At 40.4% G+C, this 26,831-nt stretch overlaps 1 protein-coding gene and 1 non-coding gene across 12 annotated transcripts in view; one reads left to right on the plus strand and one right to left on the minus strand.

The window, feature by feature from the left end:
• SRPK2 (SRSF protein kinase 2) overlaps positions 1 to 26,831 on the minus strand; it is a 246,461-nt gene that overhangs the window by 140,623 nt on the left and 79,007 nt on the right. For 3 of the 11 annotated variants that reach the window (XM_027071712.2, XM_027071710.2, XM_027071702.2), the window contains exon 3: positions 15,240 to 15,303. The exons of the other annotated variants lie outside the window; for them this stretch is intronic. In XM_027071712.2, coding sequence (XP_026927513.1) covers positions 15,240 to 15,277 — 38 coding nt within the window. In that variant the 5' untranslated portion in view covers positions 15,278 to 15,303. The remainder of the gene's footprint in view (positions 1 to 15,239; positions 15,304 to 26,831) is intronic. 11 annotated transcript variants of the gene reach the window in all.
• LOC113603089 (U6 spliceosomal RNA) lies at positions 3,334 to 3,440 on the plus strand. The gene has a single exon (XR_003424644.1). It is a non-coding gene; the product is annotated as a U6 spliceosomal RNA (small nuclear RNA).

The following is a 26,831-nucleotide window of genomic DNA, read 5'->3' on the forward strand; positions in this document are numbered from 1 at the left end:
CCCTTAAAAGGCTGTCACTACTTAAAGGAGGCAGATCCTATGATTCCAGAAGGTCGGAGTCACTGCTCCTCTTGCCTAAGAAATTGCATAATTCTCTTCACATAGAACAGATTTGGGGTTAAAGACTTCTATGTAAAGCCAGGATGGGAAATAAGGAGAAGAGGATAGCAAAAACGTGAATTCTGTCCAGGTGTGCCAGTCATCTTTGCTTTGTTTCACGGCCAAGATTGGCACCCCTAGTCTCTCTGCCTTCTTGGTGCTTAGACACTCAAGTTGCTGGAGAAGGACCTGAGGTGTGCATATTCTTATTAAACGCATGCAACCTGACTCAGGACACCTCGTACATAGAAACACTGGAAATCTTTGTCAGTCGGTTGTACCCCTGAGGTGCAGAGGTTGGAACCGCAAGGTGACACTGTGAAATCATAAACACACTGGTTTTCTTACCTAGAAAGTGAAGAGAGACCCATCCACACTATACATCTACAAGAACTGTTGAAAGAATTAAATTAACAGTGAACAGGAGAATGCATTGTAAGGCACTGAGGTTATTACTCTCTTCTCCAGCTAGAGCAGAGAATTATAGAATTCAAATTCTACCAACACTAGTATAATTTAGCATAACCAATCTCGGTTTTCTTAAAGAAAAAGTAAACTGGTCAATTTCTTTGTACGATGTTCCAAGACTCTAAATTCCTACACTTTAAGTACTGAAAGTAACTGGTTACAAGAGTCCAATGTGGAACCTGAGATGAATCACTTCACCATTTTGGGCATCAGTTTTCCTCATGCAGAAAACAAGCGTGGAGGACGAGCGGGATCTCCAAGCTCTTTTTTGGCTAGGACTTTTTTGTTCCCCCATTATATTCATCTGTATGTGTCTGGTCACAAGAACTAGTGAAATGCTTTTGATTAGTTAATAAAAACGAGTCATTCCAACTGAGTTACATCATTCATAAGTGAACTTTTACATTCCACCATCCTGACTGTATTAAAGTTAGAGGGAAAATGACAATTTTCATAGTGTGGTGATCACTCCCAGCAAGAAGGACAGGAAACATGAAGTGTAAGTCTGCTATTTCTTTGCATGAGCCCTTGTTGCCCACATGCCTCTCAAAGCACAACTGTTGCTCTCAAAGCAACAAACAGTGCAAAGGGACACTGATGTGTTGCCCCAGTGGAGAAAAGGCTGGCTGTGCCAGACTGAGGCGGGACACACCATCATTTCACATTCAGAAACACACAGGATTCACTTTATGCACATGCAGGGTGTGACGCCACTGAACTCTTAGCGGGAATTCTCAAGTTCAAAACTACAAAAAGTATCAAATCATATGAGGTAACTAGACAGAGCCTCAACTTTAGAAAAAGTTAACTTTAGGGTGCCTGGGTGGCTCAGTGAGTTGAGCATCTGACTTTGGTTCGGGTCATGATCTCATGGTTCATGAGTTCAAGCCCAACATCGGGCTTTGCACCTGCTTGGTTCCACACTGTCGGTGCAAAGTCTGATTGGGATATTCTCTCTCTCTCTCTCTCTCTCTCTCTCTCTCTCTCTCTCTCTCTCAGAATGAGTAAATAAACTTAAAAAAATGTTTTTAAGTAAACTTCAGTAGATCTACTTTAAAACATTAGATTGAAAGAAATTTCTTGGGAAATGCCTCACTTGAGTTTATTTAAACTATCACTACAGGGGCACCTGGGTGGCTCAGTCAGTTAAGCGTCTGACTTCAGCTCAGGTCATGATCTCACTGTCAGTGAGTTCAAGCTGCATCGGGCTCTGTGCTGACAGCTCAGAGCCTGGAGCCTGCTTTGGATTCTGTGTCTCCCTCTCTCTCTGCCCCTCCCCCGTCCTCCCTCCCTCTCGCGCGCGCTCTCGCTCTCTCTCTCACACACACACACACAAATGAGCATTAAAATTTTTTTGAGCTATCACTACAAACAGATCCACCATAACATCTAGTCCTAAGAATCAGAAGGCCTGTCATATTCTCCATAAAATGTGTGATTCCATCCAACTACCAGAAGGGTGAACCACACAGATAAGCAGTTCATTTTTGTCGCTGGCTGTTAAATATTTTACAGCACCTCTGAGAGAAGCAGGGGTAATAACGGTCTTCTTTTTCTCCAGGAGCCAGGTGGACTGCCATGCCAAGCCCAAGCTACCGCTGAGAACATGACTGGCCTTAGGGCAGCGAGAGCAGCAGGAGCTACTCAGGAGTGATGGCAGTGGAGGGACAACATGACGATGGGCCGGACACTGCACAGCTCATTACACCCAAACACGATTTCTGGATTTGCTCACTTTGCAATGAATACTTGCATCGACGCTGAAACAGAAAGCACCACAGCAATAAATCCATCATCGATACAATCTCAATGCAATCTTGCTTCAACTACAAAAGCTCAGGAAAAAAAGGTGTCAATTTATTAACCACAAAAATCCTGTAATCATGACTAACCATACATAACACAGGAAAAAAATACTTAAGGTTTGACAGGCCGACCGACCACCTGTCTTTAGGACATCTCCATCCATCCAAAAAAATAAGGAACCATCCTCTTTATAAAATCTTGGAGAGGAATACACTTCATAGCCTCTCTTGGTAATCCATTTCAGTGCTTAACACTCAAGGCATCAAGGCATTCATCCACCCTCTGTCATTCAAATGGTAAATTCTGCCATAATGTTTCCACCCTTTTCCAGAGCAAATGAATAACATTTTGCCATCAACTCTGCAACGTATCTTGCAACCTTTGTTTCTATTTTACAGGGGAAAACGGGTTTCTTAAGACTTTCCTAAAAGACCTTTATGCTCGCAGGAGTGTGTGCATGTTCTAAACATGGGCAGAACGTCTCCCTTGCTAAATCCTGTCAATCAATGACTCTTGTTAAACTTCAGCATTAAAATTCAAAAGGCTTACCACTGCACAGAAGAATCCTCTCCCCTCTTTTCCCACCCTTTCCTTCACCTCTTTCCCAGCCTTACATTATCATCTCAAGTTCCCACGTGGCACCACCATGTTTCGCTTCACTCTGATTTCTCACATGCTATTTCCCCAGCGTGCAACGCTAACCTGAGGACTGGGACTTCACATTCCGTCCTCCCGCTCTACAAAGTACACACACCCCCACCCCCCCCACCCTCCACCCCCCAAAAAACACAAATTCTAGCAAGAAAAATGCAGTTGGCCAAAAAGAAGATCTTGCCTAAAAAGGTGATTCAGTTTTACATCAGAGTCAGTGAATGCTTACCGAACAACCACAAGGCCCTAGTTTGACAAGGAGGGTTAGAGAATCTTAATTCCTGTACATCTTTTTAAAAATAAAAAAGGGTGCTCGCTTTGGCAGCACATATACTAAAATTGGAACGATACGGAGAAGATTAGCATGGCCCCTGCACAAGGATGACATGTAAATTCGTGAAGCGTTCCATATTTTTTGGGTGATGGGTATTGAGGAAGGCACCTTTTGGGATGAGCACTGGGTGTTGTATGGAAACCAATTTGACAATAAATTTCATATATTGAAAAAATAAAAATAAAAAAGGAAAGTCTGCCATGTTTTGTCATCTGTCTGGGGTGAGAAGCTTCTACGATACAACTTCTTGAAATCCCTTACAAAATTAAAAGTCATTAACAAAGGCACTAAGTATACCTTAAGCATTTCGTGAATGCTTGACTGAATACAGAATCTACTGCCTCAGAGTTTGTTAAAGTTGACTGTATGGACTTGGCTTTCATTTATGCACACCCAGCAGAATGCTGAAGGTGTCACAGTAACAGGTGGCTTTACGAGAGAGAAGAGCTAAGAAGCAGAGGGGACTGCTGTCAACAGTGTCTAGTATACTGTCAACCATCATCTATAGAACACTCGAAAAGAAACAACTGAGACTCCAAAATGAGAGTGTAAGCAAAAAGGTCCTTTACACGCTGCCCGTAAGAGTGTAAAGCTCCAGCTTTGCAGAGGCAATTTAACACTCCTGACCGAGAGCCTTACAAGCTGGCTTTTCTAAGTGATTCCATTTCTAAGACCAAGACTCAATAAAAAGAATTATGGTATACCTATCCATATCATGGACTCAGTCCTATGCAGCCTTTAAAAATGATACCATAAAAAAATGCCCACAGAAGATTACTTAATAACCTAAGAAAGACCGCATATGATAACGTAAAAAGCCAATTCCAGAGTAATGTGCCAGTGTGATGTTGGGTTTTCTTGTTGATGACGGTAATGCTGTGAAAGTATGTCTGCTTGATTTTTATAGATCTACTGATGCTAAAACATAATATTAAACTTAAAAAATTAATACTAGAGACTGACCTTTTATGATGAAAGTATGGTGCTTTTTGTGTTCTCCTTTTTATCTGAATTTTCAAAAACGAATAAACATATCTTCTGAAAAGGATTACGTTAAATAATACGTAACATAATTAAGTTAGAGAAAAAGTTTACTTCTTCTGTAGGAACTAGTAGATTTTCTCCTTATAGAGAGTAAGCAACACTATTTTTTTCCTTAGTTTGGCTGCCAGGAGACTCAAAGCCAAATTTGCCGGTCACCATCAGCAGGTGCACAGCAAATGCCACATAACTGGCGGCGTGTGCTTCTGACTATCCGCCATCGTAACCTTCTAGTCTGACCTGCATTTTCTCTGGCCCTTTTTCTACTGCATTGTAGATCTTCTTCTCACTAGCCTCCAAATCCTTTTGTGGGGGGAGTGTGGGTGGAGGGGGGAAAAGAAAGACGGAAAAAGAAGGAAAAGGGGAAAGGAGAAAAAGGATGAGGTGGCATTTGCAGCAGCAGGATATTGTTCTAGCTCTGTAATTTTCAGGTTAATTTATTGAAGGTTAGGTCCCAGCACAGCGGGTACTGTACTACGTGTAGAATGAATGAATGGACAGAACACCTTCCCAGCTTGAGAAATGCATGTCTCTCAGGGGCCCTTCCTACTCCAAACAGTTGAAATCTTCTTGAATTCTGGTACCTTAGCATATGGTTATTAGAACAGTGCTCACCAGTATTTGTGCAGATTTGAAACATCAGAAAAACCCAGAGATACAGTTCTTAGTACAACAACAGTTTGATGTGCATGCCTTCAATCTACAGATAATGAATGCTTATAGTACTCACAGGACTTGAAAATCCTTTCCTATAAATCTGCACAGGTCTGTGGCTCACAGATTGTAAATCAATGTGCTATACAGCACAGAAGAAAACTGTTCTTCTTCAGCTCAATTTAGATGCTGAATTTAGATGGCAGACATTCTTTTCTTTTGAGGCTGGCACGAGTTTTTGTTTTGTTTTTTAATTTGTGCCACCATTTAAAAGGAGAGATCTGGGGCTCCCGGCTGGCTCGGTCAGTGGGGGAAACAACTCTTGATCTCGGGGTTGTGAGTTCAACCCCCACGGGTAGAGATTACTTCTAAGTAAAAATCTTTAACTAACTAACTAACTAACTAACTAACTAAATAAATAAATAAATAAATAAGACTAAAATGAGAGCTCTGACAGAAAAAAGTAGTCAACTTCTCACAAAAATCACAAAGGCTGGCAAAATTTGGCCTGGATTTCCACATGGCAGTAGCCAGCAAGAGCTGATCCACAACCACCTCTTTATTTACTCATTTATTTTGGAGGAACACGGGTTCTTTACAAACATGTGATCTCAAAAACACAGCATGCCATTATAAAAACTGTACCACATACCTACAAGCAAAAGGACAGATGTGTAACCATACCAGGCATCATAGCTTCATGCGGTGTGTCTTTGCAAACCATGTTATTTGTGTGCACAGGCTCTTTTTATATGTACACACATACACACACAGCCTCACACACTCTGGGCTTACAGAAGTGGGAACACCTTTAGTAGTTTTTTATTGCCTGTTTTTCACCTTTCTTGTTTTTTTTCTACTATGCCTTTTAATAACACTGTTATTAAATCTTCTACATCATGTTTTAATCTCTGTAGCATATTCCTTACACTGGATAAACTATAACAAATTTAATACTCTCATACTGCAAACCATTTATTTCCAATAGCTTTGCTACCATAAATGTGCAGAGTAATTTACAAAGACAATTTTGTTTTATTTTTAATGTCTGTATTTGAGAGAGACGGCGGGGGGGGGGGGGGCGGGGGGTGCTGCAGAGAGAGAGAGGGAGGCACAGAATCTGAAGCTGGCTCCAGGCTCTGAGCTGTCAGCACAGAACCCAACGCAGGCCTCAAACCCATGAACCTTGAGATCATGACCTGAGCTGAAGTCTGACGCTTAACCGACTGATCTACCCAGGTACCTGTGTTTTATTTTAGACTTTGAAGAAGAATATGAAAGGATGGGAGTTCTCTGGCCTCCTCCTCCCCAGTTTTCAGTCTCTTTTCCCCTCGTTTTAATTCAGTATAGCAGCAGCTAGCTCTTTACATGGGTTTGTGGTCTCTAGCGTTCTAGAATCTGCATCTGGCCCTTGGTCCTCACTCGTCTCAAAGGCATCACTATTTGCCTTTGGCAAATGTCTGTAACCCTTACACTGTATACAGCTCTAGCCTCAATGTAAGTTCACCCAAAATGCTATTATTGGTTATTTGTAATTCTTTCAACAAATGCCAAGAGCTTCCCGCTGGTGTGGTCCATGACTAGATGCCCACGAAACTGCCCAAGTTAGGTGAGGGGAGGCCACCCACCAAAGCCTCTTCTACACAGAGCCTAGGCTTCTGTGCTGCCTTTGCTGGCCCCTGATTTCCCAATCACTGAGTGGGCAGTGCACAGCCGCTGCTGATAAATGCTGGATGGACGCACAGAAGATGGATGGATGACAAATGTAAGCTATACTAAAATCAGTCTTTAATTTCTTCCAGCTATTGGCACATAAGGAATTCTGCTCCAAAGGGAATCTGCAATATGACTGTTAGAAGGAGAGTTATTTTTTATTGTTGTCATTGTTATTCTTACAAGAGCAGTGCACATTTGTTCAAAACTTCCCTGATCTACCATCTGGCGGGGGGGGGGGGAGGAGGGCAGATCCCACAGGGAAGAGGAAGTGCTGCTGCTGGGGTACAAACCCACATTAGGTAATACGGTACCTGGGACTTGGGACTGAATTACAACGAACTGCACACTGAGAAAGTGACGCTTTTCCCAACTTCTTTCAGTCTGTCTGAGTATATCAAACAGCATGTCTCACTTTGGTGCTAACACATACACTTAAGCTCCTTTATGACACTTGCCAATTTAATTTCCCTTGTAAACAGAGGGAGCATATGGCACAGGCCTAAGCCTTTATCAGACAACAGAATCTGGACAGGATTTAACAGTAATTGTTTTTAAAGGTTCTGGTAGGGATACAGAGATTTCCTTTTAAAGAAAATTAACTTTTAAAAAGCATTATACAAATTTTATGTTATGTGCATCTTGCCACAACTAAACACAAAGAACATGATATTAAGTAACAGTAAAGGATGGAGTACAACCATGACAAAGAGCACTGAGGTGATATACACAATACTGACATTTGGGAGATGAAGGGCTCTGGTTTGATGTTACCAGTTTGGCAAAGAGATGGGAAGCGTTCAGATTTACTTTAATGTCCATTTTACATTGTAACAAACGTAAAAAATATATATGTAATAACAAACTGTGCATTTTTATGGTGATAGAAAAACCTAAGATTTGTAACCTTGACACTTCAAGTTAAATTAGCTTATGACTACAATTGACAACATAGGATTATATATAACTATGACCACGTACAGCTATACTTTATTAATCTAAAACAATACCATAAAAATAAATGACTCCCTCTATACCAAAAAAGGTCTTCCCATAAGGTTCCTAATTTGCAAGCTGCAAATGATGATATAAAAATATTCTCTAATGAAAACACTTCTATATTTAAGATCGTAAGTCAGGGCTAATAGTACACCAGTAAGTAGACCAAATGTCATTGATACTCCCCTCTGTCAAACAGCAGCTGTGACAAATGCTACAAAGGAGAGGTACATGGTTCTGGAAGGGCTTATAACAAGTGTAATTTGACCTAGGCAGGGCTTCCTTGAGATGGGAAGGATAGGAGCAGCGAAAGAGCAAAGCAAGAGAGACAGGACTGGAGTCAGAGGAGTCTGCGGTTGGGATGGAGAATGTGGGTGCTCAGTGACCCAGATACAGAGTTTTCCTTTATGCCAAGAACAGTGGGAAGAGGGCTGAAGGGTATGTAAAGTGGAGAGTGACCTGGCCTGAGCAGACTGGTGTTCTGAAAGGTCTGTGCGGGCTGTGATGTGGCAACCCTCCAAAGAAGTGTCAGAATCAAAGTTTAAGTTGGTAACAAACAAAATAACCTAGAAATTACTGCATCTAGACCACATAAGTAATGACCAACAGGAAGGAAGCTCAGCTAATTGTCCAGATTTGTTTTGTTTTCCTAACAGAAATTAAAAGACACTAGTACAATTTTATTCAGACATAGGATACTGAAATTTTAGAGACTATGAACAATATGAAATGTAACACTCTACAAATTTAACACTATAAAAAGTTGATATAAGATTGGAACATATAGGGGTGCCTGGGTGGCTCAGTTAAGCATTCGACCTTGGTTCAGGTCATGATCTCACTGTTTGAGAGTTCGTTCAAGCGCCACATCGGGCTCTGTGCTGACAGCTCAGAGCCTGGAGCCCGCTTCAGATTCTGGGTCTCCCTCTCTTTAGGCCCCTCCCCTGCTTGCACTCTGTCTCCTCTCTCTCTCTCAAAAATAAATAAACATTAAAAAAAGTTTATTTTTGATTGGGACATATCAAAAATGTCATAATTTCCTGGTCAGACCCAAGGTGGTCCACCTGAAGGGTTTAAGAAGACTGGAGGTCGACGGAAGGGCTCTCAAGGATGGGATGGCTGAGCACCAAAACTGAGGCCCAGATTACTTCCCTGGTTCTCACCCCAAGCTTTTCTTTTCTGTTTTGCATGACAGGCTTCTAATAAGGCTTAAATAAAGAAATAATTTTGGTATTCAAACCAAGTCTGAAAACTAATGGTAACAGCTGTGGCCTCTCGGATCCAGTTCCGAATCAGTCAGTGGGAGGGCAGTACCTCAGATGACTGACTACACTTCGTGGCTGGTTCCCATTTGGTCTCAACTTTTAACTCTGATCTCCTTCATGAAAGCTGGTACTCAGAAACAGTCCCTTATCTGCATCTACTTCTCCTCAAAAATTCTGCCCTTATCTGCATCTAATTCTGCCTGTTCACACTGGCACACTTATCAGAATTCTTCTTTTTTAAGTTTATTGTATTTATTTTCAGAGACAGAGAGGGGAGGGGAGGGGCAGAGAGAGAAGGAGAGAATCCCAAGCAGGCTCTGTGGAGCTGCGTTTGATGCGGGGCTTGAACTCACAAACTGTGAGATCATGACCTGTGCCGAAATTCAGAGTCAAATGCTTAACTGACTGAGCCACCCAGGCCCCTGACCCATCAGTATTCTAACAGAGAGAAAGAAAAGGGGAAGGGAAAAGACATGGGAAGGCAGAGGTAAAGGATATGCGCTGTACCAAGCGAACAAGGACCTGGGGCAGGCTGGTGTGAATGCAGACTAGCACATTCACTTTGGAAAACAGGCAGTGTCCGCTAACACTTAGCAACTGTGCTCCCAGGTACACACAGGGCAGAAGTGCACGCATAGATCCACTCCCCAGAAGACAGGTGTACAAATGCTCACAGGAGCGGCAATCCTAACAAACTGCAGATGTCCCGCATGCCCATCAGTAGTAGAATGGATACATAAAGCGAGGCACATTCAAGTGAATAACGCACAGCAAGGAGACGGAACTAACTGCCGCTGCTGCACACAAACATGAGCGTAGCGCAACGTAACGCATGTACAGAGGGTTTCTATTTGCATGTAACGCTCAAGGGCAGATATAACTGAACAGTCAGATGTGGAAATAACCTCATCTTTATCTTAATACTAAGTAAGACCCAAGATAGGGGCGCCTGGGTGGCTCAGTCGGTTAAGCACCCGATTTGGGCTCAGGTCATGAACTCACGGTTCACGAGTTCAAGCCCCGCATCGGACTGTGTGCTGACAGTGCAGAGCCTGTTTGGGATCCTCTCTCTCTGTCTCTCTCTCTCTCTCTCTCTGCCCCTCTCCCGTTCAAGTGTGCACACACACTCTCTCTAAATAAACAAATAAAATTTAAAAAGACCCAAAATGAATCAAAGTCTTAAAATATTAAAAGTCAAAAACTTTTTTTAGGTAAGCCTAGCAGAAAATCATAGTGACCTTGGGCTTAGCAAGGGTTTCTTAGATACAACATAAAACATACAACATAAAACATAAACAACAAAAGAGAAAAAATAATTGGATTTCATAATGATCTATGATCTGTGCACTTTCCCATATATATCTTCAATAAACACATTACTAAAAATTAAATGAAAACAGCAGAAAGCATAAGGACTGAGCAGAGGGAGAAAACACAACCAGCCACGGTCATCTCTTCTAACCCCTCAGAGAAAGTGGTTCTCAAGTACACCCGCAAACACAGACAGAGGCGGAGGTGAGCATGAGCAAGGGAGAAGCCGTCACCACTAACTACCTCTGCCTCTTCACTACAATGAAGAGGAATTTTTTTTTTTTAAGATTTATCTGTTTATTTTTAAGTAATCTCTACACCCAACAATGGAGCTCAAACTTACAACCCTGAGATCAAAGTCGCATCTCAACCTACTGAGTGAGCCAGCCAGGCGCCCCGGAAGAGGGAATTTTTAATAAAATTTGGCTATCCTCCATGACTGTTCTTAGTTCACACCATAGAGACATGGAGGAAAATACGTTCAACATAAGAGCAAATAAAAGACGCCTTGGTCCTGGATCCTTTTCCACCAAATATCCTACACTTACTTCTTTCTCCAGGTGGTCCCATCCTGATGTTTTTGTTTTCCCTCCCATTCCCCTTATTCTTCCAGGCTTCTCTTTTTGCTTTCTGCAACCACGCATCATTATCATATGCCCTTTTTTCTTTCACTTAAGAGACTCCAAAATAAGAAAAGAATTAAAATACACACACAAAAACAGCACAGGTTCTTTATGTGTTCCAAATGCCCCTCTTCTACTGGGGTAGGGGCAACAATCTCTAACCTTTCTTACCAATCCTGTTTACACAGCATTGGCAGGATATAGGCCAGAGCATAAATATTTTTATGATACTTTCTCCCTCTTCCTTTCTCTCTCCTCCTGAAAAAAAGGCAGCTAGCAATTTCTAAATTCAAGTGGGATGCTAATGATCCAGGCTTGCACTTCCTATCTCTTCCAGGATAAAGACCCCTTTAATCACCAAAATATCTCTTTCTCTCTCAACCTCTCTCCCTCTCTCTCTCTCTCATGCAAGTGCGAAATTATCCTTTTATTATCTGTTACCTGAGAAAATACAACAGTAGGCACTGCTACTTAGTTAACTTTTGACTGACTGTGAACTTTATTAATTACAACAACATTTACATTTCACAAGAGCAAATGTGGCCAAAGCTTTGTATGAACATAGGTTCCCCAGCTTCTCGAGACCTTCCTTCCCCTCACAAACTCCACAGGCCTCCCTGGAGTCAGCCCGGAAACACTGGGAATCCTCTCTCTGAGCACTCTGGGCTCAACTCTTCTCACTGATAAAGAATTGTCCAATTTTGTTCATGAGTTCACTGAAGAAGTAGCAACACAGTTTGTCCAAAATTTTAATAGAGCAAAGAGCCTTCTGCTCACTCAGGATCTTTTGAGGTTGATTTGCCAGAGTCTTTCCCACAGCAGGCAGACAGACAGACACACACACACACACACACACTCACTCACTCTCTCTCCTCACTTAAAACTTGCATGTGGAAATGTTTAAGAAATGATTATCTTTTTTCTAGATATTACCATGATTACTACTCCTTTTCCTCCTCTTTCCCACCTAGTCAACTCCATAAATTTCCAAATCCCAGAAGTGTTATGGTTAAGTCAAGAAGAAACAAAAACTTGAAAACCTAGTTTTTATATCAAATAAATGTTCACAGCTTTCTTTTTTTCATTAAATGGGGGTAGGTGAGGAAGTAAAACTGTGCCTGGCCCTGTCACTACCATGTTTAAGATGAATACATTCATTCATTCAACAGGCAGCAATTAAAAAGCAAATACTCATAGTAGGATATGCTCCTAAAATCTGCAGAAGGGGGCTCTCTTGCAACGGATACGTGTTCCTCTTAGCTGGTAATAACATACAAATCAGGCATCATTTGTTTTTGTCTTTTTAATTCATTCAATAATATTCTCTGTCCTTAATTTAATAATTGAGTAAGTTGACATTTTCCCCTTTCTCTGAAATATAAAACCAAAAAATAGAATTATAACTTTCTGTCACCCCACTGGACTTTGTCCCCTGAGTCAGCCATTCTGAACAGTACTCCCCACCTCCCCTACAAAAGAACATTTAGATGGATCTCCACTCTTCTTTTAAAGGTAAAAATACAATCTTAAATCTCAAGGTGGTATTGAGATCCATTAAGAAAACATATTTTCTAATTTAGGTTCCAAAACAATTTTCAAAATTCCATATACTGCTTCAAATCGTATTCGTATTTTTCAATGAAGAACCCTAAGTCTACAGAAATAAATTTATTTTTTGTTTTGTTTCTCCCGTTTTACAAAACTGTCTGAGCAAGAATTAATTCAACCAATACTAGCTGTCACACAGGACTAGCAATTCTCACTAAACGGGTTAAAAATAGGAGATGGAAGAATTATTAGGAACATCACATTGCTGTTTACAGTTATATTTTTACTTATAAAAATGTTGCATTTCCACTCCACTCAGTGGTCTGAAACATCAAAAGATCATTCTATCCTGCAGACAGTGAACGAAATCATTTGTGCCAAATGGTAAGTTTTGGTTTCTTGCAAAGCAGCTTCTCCCCTCTTTTAAAGAAGCAGGGTTTCTTCATCATTTCTACCCAAAAAACCATGTGGAATACTGACCATATGTAAATCCCAAATAGCTGAATTCAGGCCTTGACTCTAACAGCTAAATTAAAAAAAAAAAAAAAGTCAAAGACTTTTAAAATTAAGTAACCGGTGAACAAGGAATTGAATGAAGAATGTGATGGTAATGTTACATGATACGATAGAAATGCATGAGCAGGATATAGCACTACTAGGCTATGAATTTTTTTTAACTTTACATTCTTGCTTTTCAAATTCTTTGAAACACATTGAAAAGACAAATCATTTGACTACTCGTCACTGTATGCCTTTTACAAAGAGAAGAAAAAAGAAGTAACTTCTATTTTTAATGTATTTACATTAATGAAACAACTTCTATGTTTGCAAAGTGTTGGCTGACCCATAAATTAGATTTATCACCCATTAAGTCAGCATATCACAACTGCCATATATATGTCTAAGCACCCCCAAAAGAATAACAAACAAAGCAAGCAAGCTCTGGTAAAACTGTGTATAAAGCTGTCACAAGCATAGTGGCTGGTTTCTGAACTTTAAAACCATGACCACATGCATCCTCTGTTTCCATCAAATTTAACTACAGGATCTTAGGTATAAAGATTTAAAAAATAATAAATTATTATTGTTATAATAATAATAAGTAAATGTAATCACCAAAATATTTTAGAATCTTTCCTTTAACTAGAGAAACCTCATCCATTCCTAACTTGTTTCTCACTAATATTCTTCCATTCTCTTCAACATCCAATTTATCAATAGAGAATTCATGCTACTCAAAAAAGCTAACATAATCATTGCTGCCATCCCATTGAGAATGCTCTTCCCTGGTAACAGAACTCCAACATCACAGTTGGCGCCCGGACCGCTCACTATTTACACCACCACCCTCTCCCCTTCCCAGCACCACCATTTTACTGGCTGAACATTCACAAGGCTGAAGATTGTTTTTCATCTCAGCAAACAGAATGTTTAAAAACTCGGATGGCTAGCCACAAACCAGGAGTTAGAAGCTACATGAAAATAAACACAAATGTGAAGAAATTTTTCTATTTTCAATTTCTAAAGAAAGCAGTTAACATCTTATTTGTAATGCCCTAAATTATAACCAGAAGTCTTTCCCCTAATTACACTAATAAATCGATTTAATGTCATCATTTTGCCATCAGATCATGTCCTCCATACACTAGTGTACTTTAATTAAATCCATTTTACCATGGTAGGCTGTTCACCTCATTTTTTCCCCCAGTGCTTTTCCTCTATCTTCCTCAAGTACTAAATCATGTCTCCATAATATTTTCCTAAATATTAAATCTATGAAAAAGATAACCTCAAAACTAACCACGGACGAGACAAATCAACACACCTTCAATATAAAATATCAACATAAAATATGAACTATTAGGTAACCAAGAGAAGGGTAAGCATCAACTATATGCCCAAGAACCTCCATTTAAAACATTATGTAGTATACACAATTTTGGCAAAGAGAAGTGAACACAGTATTTACATACCAATATAGGCAACTATATTATTAGCCTCATTTCTGGCTTGAGATAAAAATACCTTTATTCCACTTATTAAGTAAAATAGCCATTTTAAGGAAATATCTCCTTACAGGTATAATCATTTGATTGACAGACAAAATAATTGCTTTAAAAATACTTCTGAGTCATTTTGTCCTTACCTGCAGGCATGAACCATTACTGCATGCAGTGACTGTTCCATTTCCTAGCACAGACTTGAAGAAGCATCATATCTCTCTTTCAGAATGTGACTAATCTGTGGGTTTGCAATTCCTACGCTATTTACAAATGGCACTCCCTTTCCATATAAGAAAATATTTATTACACCAAAAGCCAAGTATTTTTAACCTAGATCTTACAAATAATGTGATTTTGTGTAGCAACCATCTCCAAACATAGGAAGAAAATCTAATACTAATATTTCCTTAAAGAAAGCAAGATTTTTGTTTTGTAGCGAAGTAAATTATTTTTTAAAGGCTTCAACAGCTGTCACACATGAACTAGCGCTCTGCTGTGCGATGGTGTGCATGCTGCAGCTGATTAAGCTTCACTATTTTTTAAAAAATCAATTACCCTTTGTAAAAGCAGAACAGCCTGCCCAAATACACATCTTCGACACAGCACAATGACCGGCATGCAGTACGATACGTTATACAGCAAACTTGACAAGAAAAAAATACGTCCTGCTTGTTTCTTAGCAATGCTACACCATTAATTGTTCATGCAAGAGATGTAGCTGTACCTTTCTGAAGAGGACGACTTCTCAGAGTTAACTGACATCAGCAGCTCAATCTTCTGCTTGATTTCTGGAAAAATCAGAAAATATTCACAACCAAGATTGCCTGCTCTTGCTTTCAAGCTTTATATCAACAGATTTTTCGTCTCTGATCCCTTTTGTTCAAAAAGAGGCCACAAGATTCGCAGTACTTCTGTTAGGACTGGGATTCGATGGTGCTATAAAGGGAAAAGCTCCAGAGGCACCAGGCCTTGCTAAACTATGCACATGACTGTTTATGAAAGCAGGAAGTACCATTTCTTTTAAGCGGAGGGGTGTTTTCTTTTTTAAGGTAGAACCAGCATGGCTCTGCAAGAAGATTTCAAATGCAGCAAATTAAAATACAAACAAGAAATGCTCACAACTGGACTGGATACACTGGATAATCTGAGAAGCCTGGATAATAAAGTTACAGGCTGTAAAGAACAGATGTGCAACCCTGGGCTACTTCTATTTCACCAGCCCTGAAAAATATGGCTCAGTGAATCATTTTTGTCACTTAAGAATGAAATATTAAACCAGAACCCCAATTTATAGATCAAAATTTTTTTAACCTTTCTTAGAATTTCTTGACCGTCTTTAGTTAAAGAATGTGTTTAACATCTTGTCCTTAACTCCTTCAGAAAAAGACTTGTATTTTACACCTTAATTCTCCCCTCCTCCTTCGCAGTACAGCACAAGTGAACAGCAACACCCAGTTACCGAGCAGATAATATACTTGTCCTTTTAGGAAAGGACTGACAATGCCATCTGCAACAGAAATGTAAGCGCCAATTCAATTTAATTAAAAGATAATTGCTGATACTGATTTGGAGGAAAAGAAAAAAAAAGAGAGACAGAGATAACAGACCAAAAGCAAAGGAGAGGTAAAAATAAAAGGGAGAAGGAAAAGAGAAGGAAAATAAAACCTAACACATTTCCTTTAAAAATACTAATGACTGACCGAAAAGCACGTAATTTTACGTGAATAAAACTAACATGATCCCATTACCCAAACTATTTCACACGTAAAGCCGTTTTCCCACTCCTATTCCCATGCATAATAAAAGTTCACGTACCAAAAATAAAACACCTGGCCACTGACATACTGCTATAGGCAGTCTCAGGATATCAAAGTAGAGCTAACAGTTTCAGGGTATTTTTTTTTCTTAGGGGTAAAACACATTTTAATTTGTAAGAATCTTGACTACAGAAATCAAAGGAATAGGAAAAGGGAATAAAAATTAGTTGCATAAGATACAATGGACCTGTTCAGAAATATCTTTTTCAATGTTGTTAAAATAAGGGATTTCCGAATTGTTTAAGCTTACAACTTCATCCAATGGGCACTATAAAGCTGGCATGAACGTCCGTTTAGAGAACAGAATCTACCACAGCTCTGGCCAAACTACCTAACCACTGGGGAGAGCACACAGCACAGTGGTTAAGACGAGATGATGATACTGAAACTTACCTCGAGGATTCTTACGTGGATTACAGAGTCTGGCACCGGGTGCCACAGAGAATGCTCAGTAATGCCCCTCCCACCGGTTTAAAAAGAGCAGTGTTTAAGAAGAGCTCAGCTTTGGCCACCAGCAGCCTTGGATCTGAAGGCAGGCTCCTCCAGCATTTTTAACAGCCCTATGACCTTGGGGAAATTAATGAGACTCTCTAAAAGCCTCTATCTCCTCTCCTATAAAATGGGGATAGCAACTGCTCGTAAAGGGCTGTTGTGAGCCGTATGAAATACGGTAATCCATGAAAGTCATGTAGATGTAGTGTTGTGCCTGCCATATAGTAAGCCCTGTGTCTGCTGCTAAGTAGTGCCTAGCAAAGGACAGTAATCCTAAATAAATATTTGTTGAAGGAGTTAATGAGGTATACTAGGTCTGTCCTATTTTAAAGAGCTTGTCCACAGTTTTGATCTACTTTGTCCTTACTATCAACATCAACATGCAGCTTTTTATCACTATAGTTTGATTTTATGTGGAAATTTAACTTTAATCTGTATCTCAGTCTCCCCGTGTAATTCTCAGTTTATCAACTAGCCATGTCAGAAATGAGGTTACACTTGAATCCTTCTTCATCATGGTAATTGTTCATTCCAAAAAGACAAAAGATTCACCCTTCAGTGTGCAGATCATCTGTGCACATAAGCTGAAAGACACCCAATTTAAACCACACAGTTCTCAGGAAGTATATGCCCATCTTACAAACATTAGAAAGAAAAGTTAAAGCTTTGAGAGCTCCAAGCCAAAAGGGTTTCCAGTAATACATGGACAGGTTTCTAACATGTTTTTCACATTTTCTTCAAACCTTCAGATATGTTTCTAGTTCCTGAAGGACTAAAACATTCAGGAATGTTTACAAATACTACATGAATATTGTATCCTCTGAGGCCCATAAGGTCCATTTCTTTCTTTCTTTTTTTTTTTTTTAATGTTTATTTTTGAGAGAGAGACAGAGAGACAGACAGACAGAGTGCAAGTGGGGGAGGAGCAGAGAGAGGGAGACACAGAATCTGAAGCAGGCTCCAGGCTCCGGGCTGTCAGCACAGAGCCTGATGCGGGGCTCAAACTCACAAACCGTGAGATCATGACCTGAGCTGAAGTCAGAAGCTCAACCAACTGAGCCACCCAGGCGCCCCCCAAAAGGTCCATTTCTAGTCTACTACCTACTCCTCCTTACTAATACCATCCATGGTCTAATTATTCCCCGCATCCATTGAGAACCCCAGAAGCCATGTCACTGAGTCTTACTCCACCACAATACCTGCCATAGTACCGGGGGGCTTCGATGTTCACGTTCGTAGGACTTCCACAAACCCTTGGCTAAGGACCTCAGCCTTCTGAACCTCTGATCACTTGCGTCATCTACCGTTACCACACTCTCTTACACACACTACAAACATTCCCCCAAAATTAGTTTGTGTTTTATTCACAGTATCTATGACCCTATCCTTCATTTTTTTGCAATTAAGTCCACCAGTCTTTCTCTTTATGAATGATGGTCTTCCTGTCACATTTAGACTTTCCCCACACCGGTTTTTTAAAATCGTCCCATTTTCCACAAATAACGCTTTATAATTCACTTTGCATGTAAATCTTGGACCCTTCTAGAACATACTTCAGTCTATGAACGGATGTAGAGATCCAGTCTGCTTTCATAGTTACACTTTAAAATGCTACACCCCCATCAACCCCCACCAATTCTAAATTACTCTCTTCACTACCACTCCTCAGGTTCTTCCGAAGCGGCCATCGTAACAACCCCATAAATACATATTTATTCAACCATCTAGGGTCTCCCCTTTATTCATTCAGGCCAGTGAGTATTAAGGCCACACTTCTTTATTTCACAAAGAAAATAAACGAGTGGCACTTGTGTAGTTTGAATAAGCATATTTAAAATTATGGTTGATTTTTTTTTTGTCATCATGTTCTTTTAATTTCTAAATAACATTATGGGACAATGTTAAGTTTTTCTTTGTTTTTCTAAAGTTTTTGTGTTCTGATTCTCCTCCTAACTCTAGGTTCTTTGCTGGATCATCTTTTTTCACCCAGACCTTAAATGTAGGAGATACTTATCTCACGTGACCCTCTTTTCACTCACCGACTCTTCCAATCTGCTCCCCTGACATCCACAACCAAAGGACACTGATGGTGACCAAACCTGAACTTCGAGCCCAATACTCTCTCCTGCAACTCAGCACTGTGCATCCTTCCACCCTTCCTAGACATCTTCACCTACATGGTCCCTAGATGCCTTGAACCCACCATCTAAACCTAAACTCTTCAACTTCCCGGTCTAAGATCTCCTATGTAGAACCTTCACATCTCCCCAAACAGCAGCAGCATTGCCCTTCTGAGTCTGGAATGTTTGAAGGATTCCAGACTAGCACCCCTGTCTCATTTGGGGTATCATTACCACGACTCTCCCCTTCCAACCTATTTTATGTTCCAGGACTGCTGAGCGCTACCCTGGGATTCCCTAAACACACCATGCTTTCTCACACCACCAAGTGTTTTCTTAGAACGCAGTTTCCCTCCCTGGGATGCCACTGCCCAGTGTGCTTCCCTTGCACACCCAACTCACTTTTCTAATCTCAGCCCACGCGCCACCTCCCCTCTGACTGCACCCCAGACAGAACACAGCTCACCTCCGCTGTCCTTCTATATATCACATACACCGGCAGGACAAAATTACTGAAATATATACGCTACTTGTCTGACTCCCCGAGACCAGGCCTTCTTTAGGAATGGAGACCTGAAGTTTCATTTCAATTTACACTTACTTGTTGATTCTTTCATGGTCCTCTTAGCCTATCCTAGTCAATGTTACACTCTAGCTAACTTCGTGTCCTTATTCTTAAATATACATTTCCAGACACAATTACTCAATCGGAGATTCAAACAACTACAGAGATAGAAGAGTCCTCAGAGGTCATCACTTAGCTGAACCACATTAATTTATGAAGAAGAAATTTGAGGGCTAAAAAGATAAACAACTGGTGGCAATAACACTTTTCACCTTCGCCCAGACTACCATTTCTGAGACCTACAGCTAAATTTCCAAGGACCTAGCAACCCAAGCAGAACATTCAGCATCCTTTAAAACCTGCTTCTAGGGGCACCTGGGTGGCTCAGACGGTTAAGCATCAAACTCTCAGTTTCAGCTCAGGTCATGATCTCGCATTCATGAGTTCAAGCCCCGCACTGGGCTCTGTGTTCACACTTTGGGGCCTGCTTGAGATTCTCACTCCCTCTCTGCCCCTCCCCTGCTCGTGCTATCTCTCAAAATAAATAAGTACACTTAAAAAAATTTTTTTAAACCAGCTTCTAAATCTATTAACTCATATTTCCAATCAATTAAAATCATCACTATTAATCAGCTTTCTTGATTAAAACAACTGGTCAGTCTTGGGGCACCTGGGTGGCCCTGTCAGTTAAGCGTCCAACTTCTGCTCAGGTCATGATCTCACGGTTCATGAGTTCAAGCCCCACATCAGGTTCTATGCAGACAGCTCACAGCCTGAGAGCCTCCTTCGGATTCTATGTCTCCCTCTCTCTCTGCTCCTCCCCTGTTCACGCTCTGTCTCTGTCTCTGTCTCTCTCTCTCTCAAAAATAAATAAACATTAAAATTTAAAAACCAACTGGTCTGTGACATCATACTCTTCCTATTCATCACATTATACACCAAAAAGGAAAAACCAATTCACCAGGATCTCCCACTCATTCTCTTTCATCCAACCTACAGATCCAGAATAAAATGAAAACCTTTTCTTCTGATTGTACCCACACTTTAAAAGATACTCAAATCCCTCGCAAAGATGAACACTTTTAGCTCTTCGGTTAATGGCCTACTATGTCTAATATTTAGTTTTCTACTCAATAACGTGAGTTTGAAGACTCATGGAACACTTAGGGCTATGAGTCCAGAGCTGAGACCATCCCTGAGAACCCAGACCAGGAAGAGTGGTTACTCTCCCTTTCTCTCTGCCCCTCCCCTGTTCACATGTGCATTCTCATTCTCTCAAAATAAATAAACAAACAATTTAAAAAACAACCAAGTCCAATAAAGGATATGCTTCAAAGATCAGACAGTGTGGGAGAAAAGGTGCACAGCCCTGAATCCACCTGGATCCTAAGAGCAACAGTAGTGTGAGACTCACACAGGATGCTGTGGAGAGGACATGTTCCCATGTCCTTTACATCACTACCTGCCCAACACAAGCTCACATGGGACCCTTCCTTTTAAGACATGGAAATTAAGATATAATAAGTGGGCAGACAGTTCTACCTAAATTCTTAAACCTACATCCTTTCTCCATGGGTGCTATTCCAACAGATTCACTAAACTTAATTTCTCTTGCCAAATTTTTTTTTAATGTTTATTTTTATTTCTGAGAGAGAGATAGAGTGCTAGCGAGGGAGGGGCAGAGACACAGACAGACAGACACGGAATCCAAAGCAGGCTCCAGGCTCTGAGCTGCCAGCACAGAGTCCGACGCAACGCCCAAACCCACGGACCACAAGAGCCAAAGTCAGACACTCAACCAACTGAACCACCCCAAGCACTCCTCTCTTGTCAAATTCTTTACATGACCATTCACAAAGCTGATTTTATTTCAGGTATAAAGAGGATTTTTTTTTTTAATGTTTATTTTTGAGAGACAAAGAAAAACAGAGTGCGAGTAGGGGAGGGGCAGAGAGAGAGGGAGACACAGAATCTGAAGCAGGCTCCCAGGCTGCGAGCCCTCAGCACAGAGCCGGATGTGAGGCTCGAACTCACGAACCGTGAGATCATGACCTAAGCCAGAGTCAGACCTTAACTGACTGAGCCACCCAGGCGCCCTGAAAGAGGATATTTTAAATTAATGCTTTATCTGTATATTTGGAGCCATTTCAGGCTGCAAGGAACAGGTATGTGCTCAGTTTACCTCAGGGGATAAGACAGTACTGCCAGAAAACATCTAAAAGTTAAGAACAGAACAAGATTCTGGCTGTGAGGCCTGTGGAGGCATTTATCTGTTCTTAACAGCTCTTGATACTCAGTTCATGTTACCAAGTGTTCAGAGGGATTGCTCTCCACCTTAATGCTTCACCATTCTGGGGACTCAACACCTCTCTGACCCTAATTCCATTTCTCCTGTCACTACCAATTAACTGCTTCTCTCTGTTTCTCATGTTCACAGATCCTACTGCCTCAACCATGCATGCTTACGGCCTTCTCTCTTGGTGTCTCCAACTTAAGCCTGCAAGTATCTCTACGGGGCTCCCATGTAAATGCAAACCAGGGGCTGCAGCAGCTTTTCTGGCCCAAGTGTCAATCCCTGATAATACCCTCTGGGACCAAGTATTGAGTTCCTGACCCAAAATTCAAGAGACGGGCACATAAGAGACCCTTCATAAAGAAGCAGGAGTAAAGCAAGCACTCTGAGACGTCTAGGAAGGTCAGTGATGAACTGACCAACACCATGAAGACAGTCGGGTGTAAAAATGAGTCCTTGCCGTCCCAGCATTCATTATTCAAGCCTTCTGTTAGAAGAACACAGAGAAAAGCAAAAACTGTGCAAACAAAAGCAATCATTAACAAAATGGCCATTCAAACAACTGTCCCTGGTTATTCCCAGTCTCCATCTCCATCCATCAAACCCCTTCTTTCTCTCTTTCACACTGATGGTCATACAGTCCAACAACAATTCAAATAAGATGTAAACCCAAAACAAAGTGAAAACTGAAAATACGTTCCAAAACATGCAACATTTGACAAGGCTGGCTGAAGACACTCACGAAATGTTAGAATCCCAAATGAGGCTACAGAAGGAGTCAGGAAGGTCAGTGATTGATGAGAAAAATCAACAAGGACAATAATATTCTAAGTGTCTCAAGAATGACAATTATTTGATTATCAGTGACTAACGGGGAAGATAATAAAACTCTTGAAGAGTCTGCAAAAATGTCCTTCGTTATAATTGCATTATAAATTATAAGATATCCAATCAAGTTATTACACAAAATTTAGTACAAAAATATATGCCAAAACAATCAACACTTGATGCATTCTTTGTTCATTCTAATATTCAGTACTTATTTTTCATTAGAATTCAAATTTTGATAAATAAAATAACTTACTTTCAGAATCATTTTATTTTTCAAGATAAAAGTCCCAATTTCACCCCTTCCTTAAAAGGAGACTTTTTCCAGTATCCTGCCTTCTGAACAGGGTGATGGGCCAGCGGACTACACTGTGTTCACTCCAAACTCCACAAAGGGGTGGGGGTGGGAGGGGGCGGGGACAAGGAGGGGAAGGAGGTGGTCTCCAGCTGGCTAGGTTTCGATTTGAACTTTCAAGGTAGCTGCTGCTGCCACTAATCAGAAATTTCATTTACTAGAGGCAATACTTTTCCTTCTGTTACTTCTTAAACTAATTACCCTGAGTGCAACTGATAACGCAAAAGGAACATTAGTTTAAAAGGAAAAGTTTGCTCCCGATTTTCAAGTTCTAGAAAGAAAAGCAGGTCAATCCCCTCAAACTGGGATTCCCATCCTCACTTACCCCCATAAGCCTGCAACTGCAAGCAAGAGGCAGGGAGAAGAGGAACCAGGTGCCCTGGCTGTGTCTGTCTGCAGCACCAGCCTAGACCCCAGACCACCCAACTGGACATGGCAGGGGTGCGCTCAGACTTCAAAGGCCTCCAGACAGTATCTGTTACCAGTGCTTTTGTATTTTGATATTGAGGAATTCCAGGACAACTTAATACAAAAATGTATTAAAATACGAAAAGATGAATGTTTAAAAAAATTCTTAATTTTATTACCATCACCATCATTGTCTTCTATCAGCAAGGAAATGTAATGAAACTAATTCCTGAAAACTGTCTACAGGTTTCTCACCACAGCACAGTATCATTAATAGTTAATCCAGGCTGCTAAACAGAACAAAGACACTCTTACCCTGACTCTGTCGGGGAGACCTAAGAAGTAACACAAGTTCTTAGATAACTGAACTGTTACACTCAGGGTGAGATCCAACCTCCCCCTTCACCATGAGATCAAGTTTAAAGCTTTCTCTGTTTTACGCTTATAAAATAAATACCATTTGTACAATTTTCTGATACATGAATTTTAGAATTTACAACACAGAATACTACTCGGAAAAAGAAGTATTTTTATAATCCTAACTAAAAGACAGTTTTTCATACTAGATATTAATATACAAGTGAAACTACTCGGTTCTCTAATATTGTGGCTTACAATGTCATAAATTAAGACATTTTAATTTCATTTACAATTTTGGCACATAAAGGACTGTGAGTTCACCAAGGCAATAAATGCTTGCTTTTATTGACTCCTGTAGTAAACCAAGGCTGTTCAACCATCTTCAAAAGTAATTTCACTATGTTAAGAGGAGGTAAAATTATTGTACAAGGCTTATTTACATGTATAAGAAAACAAGCCATATCAAAATATGAGGTATAAGGAGGAATTAGAGTCCCTAACTCCCAATCCACATTAACTTTCAAACTTTAGAACTGCAATTCTGAAATTGATGTGATGCAGTCCAATCTGTCCACTCTTCCACATTCCCTCATCACCAACAGGTGCTGCACTAGATGCCACACGAGCAGAGGGAGGAAGAATGTCTCCAAAATATGCAGGGCAGGGGCACCAGAGTGGCTCAGTCAGTTAAGCATCAGACTTTTGCTCAGGTCATAATCTCACAGTTTGTGAGTTCAAGCCGTGCATCGAGCTGTCTGCTGTCAGTGCAAAGCCTGCTTCAGCTCCTTTATCCTCCTACCTCTCTGCCCCTCCCCTCCCAAAAATAAACACCTAAACTTAAAAATATATATATGTATATATATATACACGTATGGCAGGGGCACCTGGGTGGCTCAGTTGGTTAACTGTCCAACTTCAGCTCAGGTCATGATCTCATGGTTTGTAAGTCTGAAGCCCCGCATTGGAATCTGTGCTGACAGCGCCTCTCTGTCTCCCTCCCTCCCTCTCTCTCTCTCTCTCAAAAATAAACATTTAAAAATTATTTTAAAAATAAGAAAAATTATAAGAAATAAAAATAAAAAAATATGTAGGGCAAAACTCCTCCCTTCAGGGAGTTCACAGCCTAATATTTAGCATTTAGCTTGAACCATCTGGCCTACCTGAGCCCTTTACATGAATGAACTCACAACAACTGGAGAGGTAGGCACTTAACATAATCTCCATTTTACATGCATGGAAACTGAAGCTTTGGACGTTTATAAATTTCCAAAACAGAGTGTCTGGGTGGCTCGGTCAGTTGATCATCCAACCCTTGATTTTGGCGCATGATCTCACAGTTCGTGGGATAGAGTCCCATGTCAGGCTCTGCACTGACAGCACAGAGCCTATTTGGGATTCTCTCTTTCTCTGCCCCTCCCCTGCGGTGCGTGCGTGTGTGCATGCTCTCTCTCTCTCCTCTCTCAAAATAAATAAACATTAAAAAAATAGTAATATAAAAAATTTTTCTAAAACCTCCAGACCTAAACAATTCCATTTACAATAGCATCAAAAAGTATGCAATACTTAGGAATAAATTTAACAAAGGAAATCAGAGACTTGTGCACTGAAAAACACAAAACATTGTTGATAGAAATTAAAGACTTAAATGAGAAGACATCCTGTGTTCGTGAGTTGGCAGACTTATTATTATTAAAATGACAGTATTCCCCCAAATTGATCTACAGATTCACACAATTCCTATAAAAATTCTCAATACCTTTTTTTTCCAGAAATGGGCAAACTGACCCTTAAATTCATTTAGACATTCAAGGGACCCTGAATAGCCAAAACAATCTTGAAAAAAGAAGAACAAAGTTGGAGGACTCACACATCTTGATTTCAAAACTTATTATGAAGCTATAGTAATCAAAACAGTGTGATTAAGGAGAACCCAGGTGTCTCAGTCAATTAAGTGTCCAACTTGGGCTCAAGGTCATGATCTCATGGCATGTGGGTTTGAGCCCCAAGTCAGGCTCTGTGCTGACAGCTAGGAGCTGGAAGCCTGCTTCGGATTCAGACTCCCTCTCTTTCTGCCCCTCCCCCCACTCTTGCTCGCTTGTGCACTCTCTCAAAAATACATTAACATTTAAAAAATTAAATTTAGGGGCACCTGGGTGGCTCAGTCGGTTAAGCAGCCGACTTCGGCTCAGGTCATGATCTCGCGGTCCGTGGGTTCAAGCCACGCATCAGGCTCTGTGCTGACTGCTCAGAGCCTGGAGCCTGTTTCAGATTCTGTGTCTCCCTCTCTCTCTGACCCGCCCCCCCCCCCCCATTCATGCTCTGTCTCTGTCTCAAAAATAAATGTTAAAAAATTTTTTTTAATTAAATTTTAAAAAAACACTGTGAAACTGGCATAAAGATAAGACATATAGATCAATGGAATAGAATCAGAGTCCAGAAATAAACCCTCACATGACAGCCAACTGATTTCCAACAGTGCCAAGGCCACTAGGCGAGAAAAGAATGGCCTCCAAAACATGGTCCAGACAACTGGATGTCTATATGCAAAAGAATAATATTGGACTCCTAACTCACAGTACATACAAAAGTTAGCCCTAAATGGATCAAAAATCTAAATATAAAGGCTAAAACTTGACTCTTAAAAGGAAATACAGATGTATATCTTCATTATTTTGGATTAGGCTCGTTTCTTAAATATGACACAGAAAGTACAAAAAACAGAAGAACATCATAAGAATTAAAAACTTTGGTGAATCAAGAAACACTTATTGAGAAAAAAAGATAATCCACAGAATGGGAGTAAATATTTGCACATCACATACCGATAAAGAACCAGAAACCAGAATATATAAAGAACTCTTAAAAGTCAGCAATTTAAAAAAAAAACAACACCCAATTTAAAAAATGGGCAAAGGATCTAATAGACATTTCTCCAAAGAAAACACACAAATGGCCAAGAAGCACATGAGAAACTGCTCAACATCATCTGTCATCAGGGAAACACAAATTACAACAAAAATGAAATATCATTTTATACCCACACCAGGATGGCTGTAATCAGAAAGACGGCAACAAGGA

The sequence above is a fragment of the Acinonyx jubatus genome, chromosome A2 (genome assembly GCF_027475565.1).
Source record: "Acinonyx jubatus isolate Ajub_Pintada_27869175 chromosome A2, VMU_Ajub_asm_v1.0, whole genome shotgun sequence".
Taxonomy (NCBI): domain Eukaryota; kingdom Metazoa; phylum Chordata; class Mammalia; order Carnivora; family Felidae; genus Acinonyx; species Acinonyx jubatus.